Consider the following 19818-nt stretch of genomic DNA (forward strand, 5'->3'; position numbering starts at 1 on the left):
ATACTCATGCCCAAATCCAAATCCGGTTTTCGTTCGAAGCTGTTGATAATGATAATGAGGATAACGATGCTTTATTGAGGAGGTGTTGCCGTTCGGATCTGAATTTTATTTGCGCCACATGTTAGCATATTGTTGTTGCCGCTGCCGCTTTTGTTGTTCTTTATTGCTAATTATAATATATTTGATTTGGTATTTAAGCTTTAAGCTATAAAAATGTTCGCATTCTCTGTTTTACGAGCCAACAGCTTGCAAATATTCAATTAAATTGTGCGAACGAGAACAGGTCGAGGTGGATTGTGAAAACTAATCATAATTAACACACCTTTTTCTATAATGTTCTAAGTATTTTATTGAAATAAAAAAAGTCAAAAGGAAATAAAACATAGTTTTTGGTTTTGATGGCTTCTACACCCGTATTAAACATATTATATAATTACATTAGTAATATATATCTTAGAAAGTCTACATTTAAACAGAAGAACTGAGTGTTTTAAAACCAGTATTTGAGCTACCAATTTTCGATGGGTTTTGTATACATTTCTTAAGCATTTCCCTGTATTTTACATATTTTACGCATTATTTTACACATAATATTTTACATTTGCCATGTATTTTACAATGGTTTGGAGCCGTGCTATATGAGTACACTATCAAACAAAATTGTTTCTTAAATGCATTATTGTATTTTTAAAAACCATTAAGTGAATATCATATAACGGTTCTTTAAAAAAGTATCAATGAAAATGATTTCTTTACTTTAGCGCAAAACCATAGTTGTGAAAACAATTTTTAAATCCATGAGGAACTCAAGTATATCAAAATTTACTTTATACTTTATTTATTTCAAATTTACTTGTACATAGATTGAGTCTTTGCTTAGCAATCTCCTTTCCGATATCTATTAAAGTGGAGTTTTCAACCGTCTGTTTTTTGTTCGTACTAAATGGCGTTTTACTAGATTTATTCTAGCCATTTGGTTTAATGTCACTTTCTAACTTAGGGTCAGCCTGGCCGGTGTCATTCCAAATTCAACACCTAAAAATGCTGTTACATTTAAAACTCCGGCTTGAACTTCAATTACTAGGCCGCTGTGCGCAGCTAGTAATCAATCGCCATGCCAGCAAAGGAAATGTGGACAAGGAGGTGATGGAGCAAATGGAGAAGGGCTACAAGAAGTTGGCCGAGTCGAAATCCAAGTCCCTGCTGAAGAAGCATCTCACCAAGGAGATCTTCGAGAAGCTAAAGACGAAGACTACACCCTCGTTCAACTCCACACTGCTGCACTGCATCAGTTCGGGAATGTGCAATCATGACTCCGGCGTTGGGCTCTACGCCCCCGATCCGGAGGCATATAAGGTGTTTGCCGATCTCTTTGATCCCGTCATCGAGGAATACCATAAGTGCTTCAAGAAGACGGACAAACAGCCGGCGACTGCTTTCGGCAAAGGCGCGGATTTTGAAAACCTAGATCCCGATGGCCATTTCATCGTATCCACGCGTGTCCGTTGCGGAAGAGCCGTCAAAGGATACCCCTTCAATCCCTGCTTAACGGAGGCTGACTACATGGAGCTGGAGAGTAAGATTTGTGGGGCAGTGACTAGCCTCACCGGAGAGTACAAGGGTAAATACATGCCATTGACTGGAATGGATAAATGCATACAGGAGCAGCTCATAGAGGATCACTATCTGTTCAAGGAGGGCGATCGATTTCTGGCTTCCGCTGGAGCCTCTCGATATTGGCCAACGGGAAGGGGCATCTTTCTGAATAGCGCCAAGAACTTTCTGGTCTGGTGCAACGAGGAGGACCACATACGCATCATCTCGATGGAGAAGGGTGGCGACCTGGGCAAGGTCTACGATCGCATGGTTGGCGGCGTGGAGGCTCTCGGCAAGCAGCTGCAATTCAACAGGGATGAACGACTTGGCTTTTTAACCTTCTGTCCCACCAATCTGGGCACTTCTATTCGCGCCTCGGTGCACATCAAGCTGCCCAATCTAATGTGTGATCCCGACGAGATGAAAAAGCTGGCCGACAAGTATCGTCTACAAATCAGAGGAACCTCGGGCGAGCACTCAGAGGCCAAGGGCGGAGTGCACGATATATCCAACCAACGCAGGATGGGACTAACCGAATACGAAATCATCAAAGAGATGCACGATGGAATCAAGGGTCTCATAGAAGCCGAGTGTAAGGCAAAGTCAGCTTAGTTGTAAAGCGTGAAGTGTACAAAAGGTTAAAGGCCGTGATGAACTCTAAATAAATAATAAACTAAATATTTGTATACCCTATATGTCCTCTATATCCATTGAATACAAAACATTCATTGAGTTTTAAGTTTTTTTTTTATTTTTTTTTTAATAATTTTAATTCTTTTATAAACTTAAGACTTAAATAAAAGTATTTAAAGTTCCTTTTTTTGTTTTTGCTTGACACAGATGTCAAAATGTTTTACATTGTTTGGTTGTAATTAAGCAAATGTTTTTGTCAAATAGTTATCCGTTGTTGCTGCTGCTGCTGTAGGTGTTGATGGTGTTGCAAGATGGGATCCCTGCCTGCGCCCGCGACCCTCAAAGTATACGAAAATGCCGAAGGTTGCCGGACTGGGACAGCAGCTCCACACCATAGCTACAAACTAGACATATTTGCAGTTCGAACCGCCCAAAAGCGACAAGGCGGACGAGCCGAAGATTTCTAAGTGTTGCTGTTGTTGTTCTTGATTGTTGCGTATGCCCCGAACTGGTGGCACCCGTGGATAGATGTTAACTCCGGAGGCGATGCACCTCCAGCCGGGGGGACGATGCTCGGCGGTTGGCGGGCAATTTACAGGCTCTTCTCGAGCTTGATCAGCTCGGTGATGCCATCGTACATCTCCTTGACGGCCTCGAACTCGGTCAGACCCATGCGACGCTTGTTGGAGATGTCGTAGACACCACCCTCAGCCTCGGTGTGCTCACCGCGGGTTCCGCGCACCTGCAGGTTGTACTTGGCGGCAACCTCCTCCAGCTTGGCCTTGTTGGATGCCAGCTTGGGCACCTTGATGTGCACGGAGGCACGGATGGTGGTGCCCAGGTTGGTGGGGCAGAAGGTCAGGAAACCGAGACGGTCGTCGTGGCTGAATGGCACACGCTTCTCGATTTCGTTGACGGCGGTCACCAGACGCTTGTAGATCTGGCCCAGATCACCACCCTGCTGCATGGAGATGATGCGGAGATGGTCCTCCTCGTTGCACCAGACCAGGAAGGTCTTGGCATCGTTGTGGTAGATGCCACGGCCGCTGGGCCAGAAGCGGCAGGCGTTGGCGGCCTGCAGGAAACGATCGCCCTCCTTGAACAGGAAGTGGTCGTCGATCAGCTGCTGCTGGACGGCCTTCTCCATGCCAGTCAGGGGGTAGAACTTGCCCTTCAGCTCACCTTCCAGACCGGACAGGGTGCTGCTGACCTTGCTTTCCATCTCCTTGTACTGGGCCTCGGTCAAGCAGGGGTTGAAGGGGTATCCCTGCATGGAGCGACCGCAACGCACGCGAGTGGAGATCACGTACTCGTTGGTGGGGTCAACGTTGCCGAAGGTGGACACATCGCCAAAGTTGGAGGCCGGGTGCTTGTCGGTCTTCTTGAAGCCACCATGGTAGTCCTCGATGATGGGATCGAACAGGTCGGCGAACACTGTGTAAGCCTCGGCATCGGGAGCGTAGATGCCGACGCCGGAATCGTGGTTCTCCAGGCCAGACTGGATCACATCCAGCAGGGTCGACTTGAAGGTGGGCGTGACCTTGTTCTTCAGGTTGTCGAAGACCTCCTTGGTCAGGTACTTCTTCAACAGCGACTTGGAGTCGGAGGCAGCCAACTTGGCATAACCCTCCTCCAGTTTAGCGAGAACAGCGGCATCAACCATGGTGTCTTGTTTGCTGCAAAAATACGTAGAGAGAAGGAGAGAATGGGGTATTGACCATTAGTAAAAGGGCGTGGCTGGGGCGACAGTACAACATTTTATTGCTACAAAGGACTCGCCTATCTTCATTTTGTGGCGCCCAAAAGTCGGCAACATGTTTTCTTGTGTTTCTGTTTTCCTCAATTCCTGCCTGTTTGCCCCGCAATTAGTTTCGGGTTATGGCCATGTGCTCATACTCGACTTGGGTCTGTGGCACGCGACTGCCACATATACCCACGCTCCCTTTCCCCTTCAGCTCGCTACACCCAGAAAGCAGTACCCAGAACCGAACACCCATCACCCTTGATCCCACAACGCCCCTTTTTTAGTGGTGGTGACTCTGGTTTTGTTTCTCGATTGTGTCCTGCTTTCGGTGGTGGCTGACTGACTATAAAATTTTGCCGGCTGCCGCTGAATACGCAAATCGACGGCACACTATACACCCACCACCGCCCTCTGCCTTCCTCCTGTCGAAGGACATGCGCACTACAACAACATGGCTACCCAGCCGAAGTCCTGGACAAAACGAAGGACCAGGGCAATAATAATTTTTTTATGGCACTTTATTTTTGGCCGCTTTTTCGACAGAGCAGCGTTCATGCACTTACACACACACACACATGACGTCAGCCCCCTTCGGTCGGTCGGTCACCCAACCAGGGGATATACAGACAACTCCTGTCTAGGAGTCGTAGGCCCACTACAAAAAAAATTGAATATAAGAGCCCGGAACTCCGGGATACACACCCATCTCCTCCAGCGCCAGCTGCCGTGGCGGTACCATTGGGTTCGCCATTGGCCACCTCGCCCTCGATCACCTTCTCCTTTTTGTCCTTGGAGGCGCAGAGACCCATTTCGCGTGTGGTGTTTTTTTTTTGTAGGGTTTGATGTAAAGTTTTCAAAAAACGTTTAAAAATTTGGCGTTTGCTTGGTCACAAAGTCGGTATTTTGTATATAGAAAAAACCAATCTTCGTATGTTTGGTTGCGTTTGCAGGTAAAATGAAATCACAATGCAGCTTTAGCTCTTCAAGGATCTCGTTTTGGGATCCTTATTTTAGAACACACACACACTCTTTTCTCAGACACAGACGCACGCTTGGCTTAACGCTATTGCTTTTGATTTTCGGTGATTGGGATTGATTGATTGATTCTCGTTTCAGCGTATATATCTGTTTGATTGGTGGTCTTTTTCGTTGGTATCAAAATATCGGACGCAACAATGTTGTATATTCTATATCCTTTATGCGTTATCCTTTTCGAGAGACTTCTGCGACTCTGCTTTTCTCTGCTGCCGCGCCCAAATGTATACTACACTAAACAAACACTACGCGATGCTATTTTGGGGGAGCAAAGGACTTGCTGACTGCTGCTCGGCTGACTGACTACTGCTGGAGCTGCTCTGCTCTGCTTCTGGTCTGCAGAATATTTTAGCGCGCGCCTTTGACTCGCGAACGTTGGACGGGACTATCGGCAAAGGACGAACGGGAACAAACCCAATCGGCAAATCGAAAGGAAATGACTGAGAGGAGTCGCACCCAAGGGCCCGCACTTTATCGCCGGCATTAAGCCGCATTCAGCGCTCTCAGCTGGGAGAGTTTTAACCGGAGTTTCGATGAGAGTGCTCTCAATCGAAGTAGTATAGTACTAGTATATTTGCAGAATATTCCGGGGAGGGTGGTGGTCGGTCGTCACGAACGGGAAGGTTCGAGGGTTGAAGCAGCAGTGGGATTGCCTACCCGCAGGCGCCGGCTCAAACTGTTGCCGGATGAGCGGCAACATAATGCGGAAGGATATATTTACACGATGCGCTGGACGACCCACCACCAACCACCCAATGTCCATAGACCACCCGTTTCCACTCGCCCCGTATCAATAAAGTTTATAGCACGCGACTGGGCAGCTGGGCATGGTTGAGCCGCCTCCAGTCATCAGGGCGGTCAAGTCAAATTCAAGTGTCGAGCTGGAGTGTGAAATGTGCTCTGATAATGACAGGAATCGGGTACACGTATACTCCACTCACTCAGTCACTCCCTTCCATCCTCATCGCCGCCTTACCCTTCCCCCTAAAAGGGACACCTTGAGTGTGTATAAAAAATCAATTACTCGGCAAATGGAAATCAAAGCCAGCTTGCCGGATTCCCAGGACAAGGACACGGGCACTTGAGGCTTGTGAATTAACCCATTGCGGGTTCAATCGAACTTGAGTGCAGGGAACTGGTTCCAATTGCACGTCAGATCCGAACACTCTCATTGCATGTCTAATGCACATTATTAGGTTGTGAAACAAAAGTTTCATTTACTAACAATCCACCCATATTGTTACGTATTTTGTTTTGTTTTGGCTAATTTCTATTGCAGCTTCAATTACTCAGTGGAGGGCAGTAGTCGGAGTGAGTAATCGCAGTCGATCACTTACATTTCCTATCGTTTCCCATTGCCATTTGGCTTTCTGTTCTGTAAATATTGATTGCGAATTGAAAACAATTTGCGATTTTAACTGGTACTCCGGTGGCAAGTGTTTATTGATTTGCTGTGGAAATTTCTACACCGTTTCGGAGTCATATGAGCCGTTTCATTTGGTACCGCGTATTGGCACTCCACATCATGAGTAATCTGGGTCTTGTTAATGCCTCATAAAGATAGTGAGCTTTGCAAATTGCAATGTACCCAGCAGAGTACCCAAAGGGGGCGTTGGTTGGCAACTTCTAGGTTTTAAGTGGCTTCGAATCATGCCAGATAATAGTAATGACTTATTGGCCTGTCTGGAAGGCGTTGAAACTAATCAATTAACTCAAGTGCCGCCCTGACAGACAAACTGAAACTGGAGCACAACACAAAATAAGCAGTGCAGAAGGGAAAAAACCCCACAGTCTAAAAGGCACTTAAGACCGAGACCGGCAAATCAAATTAAGCTGACGCACAATTGGAAAAAAAAAACTGATTTCATTATGTAACCCTTGATGAGCAACCGATTCTAGGGGGGTAGGACGACTCTAGACAGGATAACCCCGAGGCAGGATCAGCAGAGCAGCTCTAGCATTTTTGGGGTGGCTCTAATCACACACGCGCCACCAACAAGTCGGCTTAATTCGATTTGGGCTACTTAGAGCCTTCGCTTTATAACAATATCACGCACGGATTTTTTGCAACCGTCAAGGCTTAGCAACAATTCGCGAATGGCTGGAGAAAATTGAGCGATTGCCACAGTAGGCATACAGCAATTCACCTGCCGCAAAACTGGAGCTAGAGCAAGAGAGCTGGTGAGAGCGCGAAGAGAATTGTGTATTGTATATTGGCCAGGAGAGTTAGCCAGATAAGTCAGTCAGCCATGTTGATAAGCTTTAAACTTCAAATCGTAAAACGTCTCACTTGTCAGCGATGATCAGTCAAAGTAGAGATGAAGATAAGATAGCCTAGTCCCGGTCCTAAGCAAAATTCAGTTCTTTTGGCCAAAATGGACTGGCTGCGTTTAGCCATCATATAACTCGCTTGCAATATAAATCGCAATCAAATGTGGGGAAATTGGCAATGGCAACACAACTAAACGGCCAGTGCAGTGCAGTGCAGTGGGTAAGTTTATGGCCAATGGTCGGTCTTCTGGTCATTCACCCGAGAAATCGCTGCAATAGTTGCCTTCGTTAATTGCGATTTTGGCCAGTCGAGTGCACAAAGAAATTGGCAAGTGTACGAAAATAATTCGCCAATGTATTTCGGGAAATTGGACGACGTGAGCGACTGCAACGGGAAATTGGGAACGGCGGGCAGTCACTCCGAAACTGGTCATCGGGATTTGATAAGGGGAATGGAAAGTTTGGGCCCAATCACAAGCATAACTGATAAACCCAACCAAATGAGTGTAGCCAACATTCATTCACACACTCATTTCGACACTAATTGAATCTGGGCATGGATATGGATGTGGACATGAATATGGACATGGAAACCCTCTCTTCACAAACAATAATTCCACCCAGCAGTATTCGCATTCTGCCAATAACAATGCTGGCTGTGACATGAATTCGACATGAAGCTCTTATTAATAAATATCTGACCTTATAGGGGTCCGGATGGTTATTAGGGGTGAGTTGGAGATACAGAAGTATTATTAGAGCTGCTGATGGTCACCCGCATTTTATGGTGAGATTCTCCTCTTTACCCAATAGTTTTTTCTCTAGCGGTACTAATTTAATTAAAATTCTTTTGGCAAAACGTCAAAGCGCCTCACACTCAATTAGGCAGCATGCATAGAAATATAAGCAAATAAATAAATATGAAAGAAACTGCTGAAGATGAAGAAAAATGTAGCTCTTTGCACAGCAGAAGCAAGTGGCGAAAAATATGTGCTGCAGTCACTAGCCGGATGTCGTTGATTTAAATTTTGCGCTGTCTGGGAAGACAATCAGCGAAAATCAGACGAGGAGCTTCATTAAGATACACAGAATGCAAAAGGGTTATAAGTAGGATGCATATATCCCGGCAACTCATAGGGTATGCGAAAAATGGTTTTCATTCGTAAAATAAATTTGATTTATTTTATTTAATGCGAGAAGTTCAACTTTCCCTTTACTGGATTTTCACGCTGATACTTTTATTCTACACTAGCTTTTGGCGCCCTCTAGCAAATTCTACATTAAATGTAAAATGTATATTACTCTACACAGTTACATCCAAAGTTATTATTTTTGACATGTAAAAAGTAAGATGAATCTCTACGCAACTGCCCCGACATTAAGGACATTTTCGACCGGAAGCTTTTACCACCCACGACAAGTCCTTGACAAGTTTTTAAAAAAGGCTTAAAAGCTTTCATTCATTCGGTAGCAGCGTGTTCAGAAATACTGAATAGCCTATTCTTTCGCCGATAGAACTTAAACCATTCGATTTGTTTACGTTTTTGCTGAAATTTAAGCGATTTCAAATATTTGTTTATTTACTGGCTAAATGAATGGCGAGGCAAAATCAGCTTGATGTTATTCAAAATTGATTGGCTGGCACACTGTGGGTTGCCATTCCCGCCTCTCCCGCGCCAATCCTTTGATTTATGTGTGCGATTCCATTTCCTGTCTAGCCAAAGAACCCAACCCAGCTTTGATTATGCAACCTGCTGCCTTTTGTTTGGCCAGGGAAAATAGAAGCGTTACCCAGTTAACTATCTAGACTACGGGAAATGCGGTTTTCCCAGCTTTTTTTTTGTGACAACTTAATCGTACGGCTGGCTTCTCATCGCTCGCTTTTTTCCGACTCTGCCTTTTCCGTTCCTATTCAAGTCGAGCGCTTTAATGGATCTCAATTGAATAATTAACAGCAACGTGCCAGTGGAGAAGAAAAAAAAAAACTATAAGCACTATGAGGGGCATACAATTTGTACAACAAATTTGCGCGATTTGTTTGCTGAATATAACAAACCATATGATATACAAAGCCCAATTTCATATACAAAGAGCGCCGTAAACTTGTCAGCTGCTCACCTATATAAAATACCTTTGGAATTTTCGTGTGTTTAGGTACCTATACCTACAAATATATATATATATATATATATATATATCCTACCCTATCCATCTGTATTCCCCGATGTGTGCCCGGTGCTTTTGTTTTGCCTATTTGCTTTGGCGGGGTTGTATTTATAGCAGCCGGCATTATATCAACCCGAACTAAATTTGGCCGAGTAAATTCGATCGGACGTCCCCAGTGACTCTCAAACTGTGCCTTATATAATATTGTCGTTCAGCGATTGCGTTGCCCTGATTTCTGTTTGCCCAGCATTACTGGTTAAATTGATTGAAATATTAGATAAAATACGTATCTGTGATTATGCAACTGCCTGGCATTGACCATGAAAACAAATGCTTTACTGCCGTGTTAGAACTTTTCCCTATTTATAGACGACGTTGGTGAGAGGCAAGTTCAAGGAGTGGAAAATAAAAGAGAAAATAAAGAACCAAAGAAGCCACACAAGTGCTAACTGAATGCTCGCTTTGCCGCCTCTTATCTATCATTAAATTCAGTTAGTTTGAATGGTATTAACACGGGCCAATATCTTATCGAAATCGATACTGAAAACACGCTACACTCACAACACTTTCTAAGAGCCAACAAACGACCGACCTTAAACTGCACCCCCGCAAACATCGAGCCCCCAAGAATACCGCTATAACCTACCCACCCTCCCTCCATCCACAGCACTTGGCAAGCGGTACAGTCCTCCGTTCATTGGCATTTGGCCGCAAAAAAATTGCACAACTAAATGGTATACAAAATGCATCAGACTGACGGACGGACGAATCGTCAGCGGCTGCCAGACCGTGACAGCGGTGGGCCAAACAAGTTTCTGCAGTCTGTCTGGCAAAATGCAAAAAAAAAAAAAAATCTGAAACTGCATAACTATAAACTTAAAGCTTTACAGCTCATAGCCGCCCGTATAAATTTCTTCTCGCCGGTAACCGGTTTCGGCTTGCAAAAATGCATCGCATGACTCAACTGGGGATGTGAAAACTTCAACACAAGCTCACGGCACAGAAAAAATATTAAATAACTTGAAATATTCATGAGGCTTAAGAATTAAGGATAAATTTAAAAACATATGAAAATTACTAAAAATACAAATTCTGAACAAATAGCTAGCTTTCAAAATCTTTATTTATTAATTATTGAATTTAATTTTACTAATTTTCTGCAACTATAAGTTTTCATTACGATTGTATAAGAATTCCACTATTTGGTTTGGCATATATTTGCAAAAGCCCAAGTAAATAAAATTTTATTCAAAATCTGAGCACAGCATTTAATGGCCACTAAATGTACAAATCTAAAAGCCATTCACTGTATTTATTGGCTAATTACCGCAAAAATGTTTACAAACTTTTCAAAAAAGTTATTGCAATTAAGGAGGCGTTCACTGTTTAAAAAGCCGAAATTTGATTTTCATTTGCCACAACAAACCCGTGAAAATTTAATTCTAATAGTAGTTCACTTTATATAATTGGAAATTAAATTTAACCAGAATTCACTTCGTAATGATTGCATTTAATTTTTTGGGTGCCACAAAACTGTTAAATTAAAGATTAAAATCTAAGATAACGACACTGTATCTGTTAGATACTTGAACGTCTGAAATTTTCACTTGATTTTTAAATATTATCTTTGGAGGACGGCTCACCTTTGCAACCGTAGAATTCAACGTCCAACGTTACAATGATCGGAATATTCTGTTCTTTAACCCAACTGACTGCAGTCGGTGCTTCAGCAGCGCCAACGCCGGCAGCGCCAGCGACTGCGACTGCGGCAGAGGCCACCCTTGCTTCTTTCACTTTCAAACTACATGAACACGAGCACTCTCACACACAGATACTATATATGTATTTAGAGAGCGCAAAAGCTGCGGCACCTATTTGTGTACGTGTGTGGAGGAGGAAGCCTGCCTCCTGGCTCCTCTGCAGGCACTGAGAAAAAATCTCGAGACTGTATCATAATGAACTAACAACAATAACTCAATAAAAATTTCAACTTTTTATGTAATATTTCTTAAAATTCTAACTCAGTAATAGGATCGATTAAATCCATCATAATTTAAAATATATTTAAAAATTAAGAACATGTATACATTTTTCTGTGTGCACCCACAGGAAGTGTGTCTTTGTGTTGGTAAACGCCAACGATTGACGTAGAACGTGACGTATGACTGAAAAGCAGCAAAGTAAAGCTCTCTCGCACACACACACACACGCAAGGGAAGAAAGCTTGCCTGCCCCGCAGAGAAAGAAAAGGAAAGTGTTCGTGTTTCGCAAACAGCTAGAAAACTGCATTGCTCCATGCGTTTGTGGGAGCGAGAGGGCTGAGAGAGTAGCGCCGACTGACTTCTTGCAGCCGCAAATCAAAATTATTAAGTGTGTGCTGCAATCGATGGGTGTGTGTGTGTGTCACTCACACAACCGCACGCCAAGGAGCGGTCTCATCGCTTAATTATGACTAGACTTCGCCGACAGCGAACGGAATGATACGATATGGTGTGTGTGGTATGATGTTGGGCGATGGAAGTAATCAAGGCAAGTGGCACAATTGCACCACTAAACAGTCGCTCCCGCCATGAGAATCTCAAATACTCGGGGAGTGGAACTCAGCTCGCAAGATCCGAGCTTAAAGTGATGAATAAACAACCAAAGCGAACTAGCAGATAGGACATTTGTTAAGCTGATGACAAAATACAACAGAATTGGCATATTGTTTACTCATTCGATTTAAATATTTGCAGACCTATTGCTTTCAGAATCTTTAAAAAATAAGCCAGAATTCATATGAAACATGCAAAATGGTATAAACTCAGCATCAGAGAATCAAACTTGAATCAACTTTTTGCCCTTTCAAATTATAACCTCCTAAAAATAAAACAACCATTTTGATAAGTTATATTTCTAGAAAGTTGACCGAAACAAATGAAGCAGTATATGTACACCTTCTATATAAAAAAAATTATGTTGTTTTTGGCCAGATAGAAAACAAACAAAGAAACGTAGCCGTCATAAATTTTGGCACTAATACCGCAATATAAAATGAAAAATGTTGTGCCGCTAAATGTAAAAGATTTAAACAAAATTGGGGGAGATGTGTTCAATTCTAGAGATAGATATGCAAGCTAAAATATCTATTACACAGTCTGGCTAAACAATTACCTATCCCCGCCGGTTTTCCCTTCCATATTTCAAGCAAATAAACAAAACGAATATAATCGTTTACACAATTCTTAACAAAAGTCTTGAACTTGATTTTGAATTCTCACACAAAACATGAGAATCTTCTGGGTAACCTATACATATGCCCAAGGTACATATGTTGTCTCATCGAAGCGAACATATTCATTTGTTGCTAAACGAAAACTGAGGAAAAATATTTGAAAAGTTGCCAACGAAATTTATGCAACGCGCAGCAAACATCGCACGATATATACGATACCTAACCCATCTATCTACGTGTGTTGTTTTTTTTTTCAAAAACAACGAACTTTTGCTTTTCATCGGCACACGAATTTTCCATAGGTTGCCATTAAAAATACACATTATAAACCGCCATTCCAACAATCAAATTATATATACGTTTCAAAAATATGTGCAGATTAACTTTTGATACATATTTTTCGAATGCCATGCGACAGCAGGAGGCTTATATAATCCAGAAATGTCGTCGCCTCCCCAACCATTCCCTTGGAAAATTTGCGCATTTTCAGCTTTTACTTTGCTTTGCTAGCCGCTGTCACTTCAGCCCCGCCTGTTTTCGTTTTCATTTTCATTTTCAATTGCTGCCGTCAAGTGGCGCTGAGATTACGTAAATGCGCCCAGCAGCTTTTCCCTACCAACACGACTCCTATAACCAACATCAGCCAGCTGGCAGCAGCCTTTGGGGGCTGGTGCCGTGTAGGATTTCGCATAGAACAATGGACCTAAAACCCCACAAACAAGTGGGGGAAAAGCGAAATGGCATATACTATAGCGGGCTGACCTTGAAAAGCTTGCGAAACAAGCTCGCGAATATGTAGATACAATGGCGATTTCGTTACTGTTGACACACAGTTGAGAAAGCACTTAGCAGGGTGGGGTGTAGAACGCACAGAGCGGGTCACATTTATAGATATGTCCATCAAATGTGGAAGTGGACTCTATGATAATACAATTTGATATCAGTATTATAATATTTATACCAATTACCATTACTATTTCGATTGAGTAAGTGTAACGTAATGCTTAAATATTTCTGACTAATCACATGATTATAAGATATAAGATCTTTGATCTATAGTTATATCCGCCACTGTTTGTGTATCTTTTCCAGAGATTAAATTGTATTGAGCCAGAGGTTTACATGTGCGGAGTCTACGATGAGCTAATACCCGCTTGATTCTCCAGATGCGATGGCTTACGATTTTTATCCGAACATCTGACTAATCGGAAAATCTTGCATAATATTCCCGACTGCATATGTGTATGAATGGGGTGGGGGCAATGTTTATAGAAACTTTTAGTCATTGACTGATTGCTGCCCATTTGTTGGCCAGCGATCGAGAATGGGGCGCTAATATGTTCGGCGGCTGCAAAAACGAAAGCCAAAAAATGAGTAAACCATTTGAAATATGTGTTATTAATTAGATCAATTTGCGACCAGCCAAGCACGAGTCAAACTTAATGCCTGTTACCCGCTAGCCGGGCAATTAGCTGTGAAATTACTGCTTGAATTTAGAATTTAGAGGAGGAACTAGCATCTAGCAGTAGCTAATTATCCGTGGATTGCAACAGATCATGTGTAGATATAGAATAAAAACGCATATATGCTAAAAGCTCTGCTAGCGTTGTCAGCTTTTCAACTGTGTTTTCGACTCTTTGTTTGCTAAACAATATTTTGGCACAACATCAAAAGCGACGCTTGCCAAAAGCAATTTTTTGCACAGACGCGAGCCAAGTGCTTAAAATATATATCCGTACATATGTATAGTAGGCATATATATATATATGGGGATCAAACAAGACACCTAAATGAAGACCTCTGTCCATCAGAACGAGTGGTCATTATGAAGGAAGCCCCTAAGGCCGTTCAGATAGATTTGAGGCATGACGCCCGTCTAAAATGGGATCCCTTCGCTGCAGGAGGCAAATATGCCCGCTGCTGCCGGGCTAATTTGCTGAACATGAACAATGAATCCGTAAGGAAATGTGTGTACATTGTGGCGGCACAGCAGCCACATTCTGCTGCGTTTCCAAATATAAATAAACTTTGCATGGGGGAGATCATGTGACCTGACAACAGCGACGCGACAGGTCTCATAATGGCCCGGCACTGCCACATCATCACCAATGCCCATTCCATTTCCATTTCACTTGGGCAGGCTGCCAAAAACCAATGAACCTGCCTACCTCGCTGGTCGGGCAGAGATCCTTGAACACCTGGGCAAGGACAAGTGTCCAGTCCAGGGCTTGCGTGCGCCAAGGTTTGTCTCCGATTAATATTAATGGCAAATCAATGGTGCACAATTAGAGAAAGTGGTGAGCAAACACATGGCAAAGTTCGGGTTCATAAATAAACCGTAGACTGCACATGCAGCACCAGCACAAGATCCCAAAGACTCGACGCCATGTGAGCCGAGCTGTCCGCCCAAGCGGACAAAAATAACAGCAAATTGTGGTCTCCACCCATAGCCATCATCATCATCATCATCATCGCCATCATCATGGTGATCCAACGAATTTGCTGATGCTGCAGCACCGTTGTCGCCAAGCGGTTGAGTTTCTGCCGCATGGCAACTATTTTCGCCGAGAAGTCACCAGAGTGCATTGAACCCACTTCTCGCCATGGGAGATGAGGAAAAATGAAATTTAAAAATACATATTTTTCGGAAATAAATGAAGAATGTTGTAACAAAGTGCCCGAAATAAGGAGATACCAGCTAATAGAATCTATCGGTTAGCAAAGGCAACCAAGGGTTTTCTAAAGTAAAGACTTAAATAAACAAAACATAAAACGAAAGGATTTAAAGCTTACCGCTCGCCCAACTGTTGAGCCTCCTTAATCGACTGGATGAAGGCATTGGTCTCGCCCTTGATGAAGTCATTGCTGGCCTCCTTGGCCGCTGGAAGCACCTTCTCGGCCTGCTGGCCACCGAACACCAGTTCATCCACATTACCGCCATTGGCGGCATTGCCATTTTGGCCATTGGTATTGGCCTCTGTCAAGGATTTTGGCAGTGGGATCGGCATCTTGTCGGCTTGTTTTGGCGGACTGCTGGGCTTGGCTGGGGGAGGAGTTGGTTTTGGCGGGGCAACTACGGGTGATGGCACAGGTTCCGGTTTGGGCTTTGGAGCAGGTTCTTCCTTCGGTGGAGCGGGAGCTGTCGCAGGAACTGGAACCGGAGTGGGTTTGGCTACCGCTGGCGCTGGTTTTGGGGGATCTGGTTTAGGAGCAGGTGGTACTACAGCGGGCTTTGGAGTTGGAGCAGGTGCAGGAGCTGGTGCTGATTCCTTGGCGGGAGCTGGATTCGCTGGCTTGTTGTCGAGCGCAGGCGCTGCTGGCTTGTTAGAACTAAATAACCAAGCTAAACGTTTGCTACAAATGAAAAGGGGAAATGGCAACAAAACAAAAAATGAATAAATAAAATATCAAATTAGGGAATCTATAAAACTAAAGTGCACTGCAAATAAAATATCAAATGAAAAATGGATAAATTGATAAGAGAATGAGAAATGTGTAAGGTATGATGCTTTTTTCACTGTTTGCATTTGATAATTTATATTTTTAGTCACTAACATTTTAACATGCGCTTGTATGCAATGTCTACTGTAGCATCTTTTTTCCACTACGATTTACAGAAAGTTCCAGAATAAATGCGGCGAAGCGTGAAACAAGGAAATGCGCGCTTAGCGCTAATATTCCATGATTACATTACCCACCTTTAACTATAGGCACCGCCTACCGTTGAAAATCAATAAATAACAATTGCTTTTATAGAAAATAAGACTTTTTAGACGAAGAATAAAATTAATTTGCGATCTACGCGTCCTAATTCGCCAAATGACAAGAGTAAAATGGACAATGTAAAGTTACAAGCAGTGTGACCACTCCTTAGTGCATTGAAAACTTTGACAGCCCTTGTAAATCATTGGTGTATCCCTATACTCCATAACATTTCGATAAATATTTGAAAACAAATATAGTCGCAAATAACGATTTTTCAATATGCAGTAATTGCAGTAAATCATATGCATTTTAATATAATTAAAAGTAAATGAAGCCTTTTAGTAGTTCGTAGAGTCACACTGGAAGGATCTAAGGCAGCCCTGGTTTTTGAAATTGATTTAAATTTGAAAAGTATGAAAATACTGCACTTTCTAGCTTTTGTTATAGAGTTAATCATAGTTCTTTTATAATGCCCTATAGATAAGAAAACAAAATAGAGCCAGTTATTTATTGTACTTTGCCAAAAGGCGTTAGCCTATTGGTGGGCGTGTTGCTTAGACGCAAATGTTTCAGTGCTTTAATGCCCACAAATGGCAGTAATTTAGAACTGTAACCACAATTTCTTATTTCCCACCCATTTCCCCAGTTACGAAATTACTTTCTCCACTCCCCCATTTCTTTGGGCCGGCGTCGTCATTTCTCTTGTCACGTAGGCCAAAACGGCAATAGCTGACGAAAAACTCGTGCGGCAAATTGATAAGCAAACAAACGAGCTCCACCCGGCATAAAATCGGCAAATCGGCAAAATACCGGCCCCAAATGCCGGCTGTATGGATGAGAACGAAAAAAACTAATACCGCTCCAAACTTCAATTATCACTTTTGTTATTACGCTAATTGCCGGCAGATAACAACTGGACGCTTTTTTCTTTATTTTTTTGCCAAAAAAATGCGAATTTTGTTTTGCACATGTGCAAATCAGAGAATGTTTGAATGTGTGCGATCAGCCGATTGCACTTATCACGAATGAGAGTTAGAGCCACAAAAGCCGGTTGTTATGGGCTGGGGTATTCGACGAGATCGGGGGAGTGGGAGATGGGAAAACGGACAGATAGTTCATCATGTGACACCGCTCGGTGACTAACTTTCTTGCCAAATGCAGGAAAATTATACACACAGTCGCATTAGCACCTTCGAACCATAACGATCACGGAAACGTAGAGCTAAATTGGTCTAATTCAACAACTGATAGCGATAAGATTATCGGGTTTGCAATGATTGCGTCCCAAAAGTGCGACTACTGTTATCGCCAAGATTTATGAAATGCAAGAAAGTAGCTTTGCTTGGTGAAGGTGTTGTTATTAGCATTGCATAACCATTAAAAGCCAGTAAATTTATTTGTATTACCCAATCCCCCAAAGCTCGAATCACATACCAGAAACTTTTCATTTAAAACGTACTTAGACCTTTTTCTGAATTGCAGAATATTTTTAAGCTTAACTCCAAAAAGGATCTCATTACGCCCCCAAACTACAATTCACCATTAACACTACCCAGCCGAAAAGTAGGCAACACAAAACGTTCATCCGCCCTGTGGGGGGCACAGCAGTGCTTGCCAAACTGTGGAAAACCCCTTTTGCACTTACCGTATTTCATCGACAGCAAAAGTTAAATACCACAAAGCGAACATTTTGTATTAGCTGAAATTGAGAGAAGATCGAATGAGTAAATAGTTAAGTGATTTTCAAAGCAATTTGACCGCTAATGTATACGAATTAATTGGACTATAAATGGCAATTTCCACACCACATGCACTTGTTGGACTGGCACTGAATCTGATTCACCCAGCGACCTCGAAAAGCGCAACAAATGACGTCGCCGTCAAGCAATGCAAAAAAAAAAAACTCAATCGAGCGAGGCGCTCATCAGAAAAGTAAGTTCCAGAGAGCCAGAGCTCAATTAAGACCCAAGGCACACAGATAAAAAAACAGTTGAACAGGCGAAAAGACAGCAGTGAATATATGCCGGCATTATTCAAGGTTTATTTATAAACAAAAGCGCGCATGGGTTTGCAAATGCAAAATGCAGAATGCCAAATTCGCAGAACGCTGAGCGCCGAGGCACGTGAAGTCGAGACTTTTGGGCAAACGGCCAGAGATGGGAAACAGTACACAGAAAAAACCTCATAAATGGGAAAATGAAAATGTTTTGTCATAAATTTGATTTCTGAATTTCTGAATTTCTTATTTAAACTCCTCCCCAATTGAAGCCTACTAACGCCAACATTATTAAAGTTTGCCTCAATTAAAAAGTTATAAATGAAAGTTTCTTTATATGAAATATTTGAGGCACCTGCCTAGTATTTGGTTTGCAAAGTTTATTTTTAAGATATGTCATAACATTTAATATGTATTCTCACAAGCAAACAAATTGCAAATTTTCCTCTGTGCACTGCAGATCAATTCGGAAAAAGGGGAACTTTTTGTGCACCGGATGGCGCCCAATGGTCGAAAGGGTTCTAAATTTAGATAGTGCTGCCATCGATCAATTAAATATGATTATTTTGCGCACTGTTTGCAGTCCCCTGAGCTTTGTTTATCCCTCGGATTTGAGCAAAGGCAAGCAAAATTCACCATGAAGCTCCGTCTGCGTTTGTTTTCTTTTGCACACGCGGCGTATGAGCAATCTGCGATGGTAATAGCACACTCAGACTCTGACAGTTACGTCACATCGCACGGCAAACGTATGAGTGGGTGGCTGGGGCGTGGAAAATGGGTGGGTGGTGGTGCCTAAGAACACTCATTCCCATAACACTCATTCACTGTTGCAGCATGCCACACATAACAAACAACTGGGGACTTGCAGCATGACCCCTTCTGCGTGCACTCACCTTTTGTGCCTGTGTTGGATAATAAAACGACTAGAAAAAGTTGCAAGTGCTTTTCCGGAGGGTTTTCCGTTCGATTTTTTCGTATATCAAAAGGTTCGTTTCGTTTAAATGCTTCACAGCTGGTCAAATATCGAGGACTGGTCTCGATTGTGTGTTGTTTGATTTTGAGTAAAGGTACAAAATTAATTTTCTCTCGACTGGCACTCTTCTGCTGTTGAATGCTTCTTTCAAGTTTTTTTCGACTGTCGTGCTCCGTGCGAAAATCGACTGCTCTACTGGCGGCAAAAGCGACGAGACTACGGCTACGACGGCATCCAACTGAGAGAGCCCCAAAGAGAATGGGGAGCACGGAGAGCGCCGACGCCAATGTTTCCTAGCTGTGGCTGCACTTGCGACGAAGCTTTTCTCACGAGATTCGTTTCCCAACGAACCCACGGGTTCTGTGCCAGGTACACCCGAAAAAAACTTAGAAGACTTTAATCAGATTCCAACAGAGAGGGTTCAGAGTTAACTACTATAAAGGATATACATATTTATTAGAGGACACTAGCAAATAATTAAATGT

The 19818-nt window shown here is 42.8% G+C and overlaps 2 protein-coding genes across 8 annotated transcripts; one reads left to right on the top strand and one right to left on the bottom strand.

Annotated features, from left to right (window-relative positions):
* The first annotated feature begins 984 nt into the window (after positions 1-984).
* Positions 985-2270, top strand: Argk2 (Arginine kinase 2). Its single transcript, NM_140027.2, has one exon. It carries the CDS (start codon positions 1042-1044, stop codon positions 2206-2208), a length of 1167 nt encoding a protein of 388 aa, NP_648284.1. The 5' UTR covers positions 985-1041; the 3' UTR covers positions 2209-2270.
* Positions 2271-2326: 56 nt separating this feature from the next.
* Argk1 (Arginine kinase 1) lies at positions 2327-19573 on the bottom strand. 7 transcript variants are annotated; one of them, NM_168311.3, is made up of 4 exons: positions 19254-19573; positions 18010-18063; positions 15453-16013; positions 2426-3905 (listed from the first exon to the last, which is right to left on the bottom strand). In NM_168311.3, the coding sequence occupies exons 2-4, from the start codon at positions 18051-18053 to the stop codon at positions 2822-2824; spliced, it is 1689 nt and encodes a 562-aa protein (NP_729446.1). In that variant the 5' UTR covers positions 18054-18063; positions 19254-19573; the 3' UTR covers positions 2426-2821. The 7 variants fall into 7 exon arrangements, with proteins under 7 accessions (NP_001286989.1, NP_729447.1, NP_729448.1 ...); NM_168312.3 differs by lacking the exons at positions 18010-18063; positions 19254-19573 and adding an exon at positions 16358-16494 and having other exon boundaries at positions 2358-3905; NM_001104085.2 differs by lacking the exon at positions 15453-16013.
* Between the last annotated feature and the right edge of the window lie 245 nt (positions 19574-19818).

Source organism: Drosophila melanogaster, chromosome 3L, assembly GCF_000001215.4.
Source record: "Drosophila melanogaster chromosome 3L".
NCBI lineage: Eukaryota > Metazoa > Arthropoda > Insecta > Diptera > Drosophilidae > Drosophila > Drosophila melanogaster.

Excerpts from the sequence above, each read along its gene's own strand:
- Argk1 (NM_168311.3), bottom strand. The coding sequence starts at position 18,053 with ATGTTCGCTTTGTGGTATTTAACTTTTGCTGTCGATGAAATACG. Across the intron at positions 16,014-18,009 it reads TTTGCTGTCGATGAAATACG|CAAACGTTTAGCTTGGTTAT; the intron begins GTAAGTGCAAAA and ends TTTCATTTGTAG. Across the intron at positions 3,906-15,452 it reads GCTCAACAGTTGGGCGAGCG|CAAACAAGACACCATGGTTG; the intron begins GTAAGCTTTAAA and ends GTATTTTTGCAG.
- Argk2 (NM_140027.2), top strand. The coding sequence starts at position 1,042 with ATGCTGTTACATTTAAAACTCCGGCTTGAACTTCAATTACTAGGCCGC.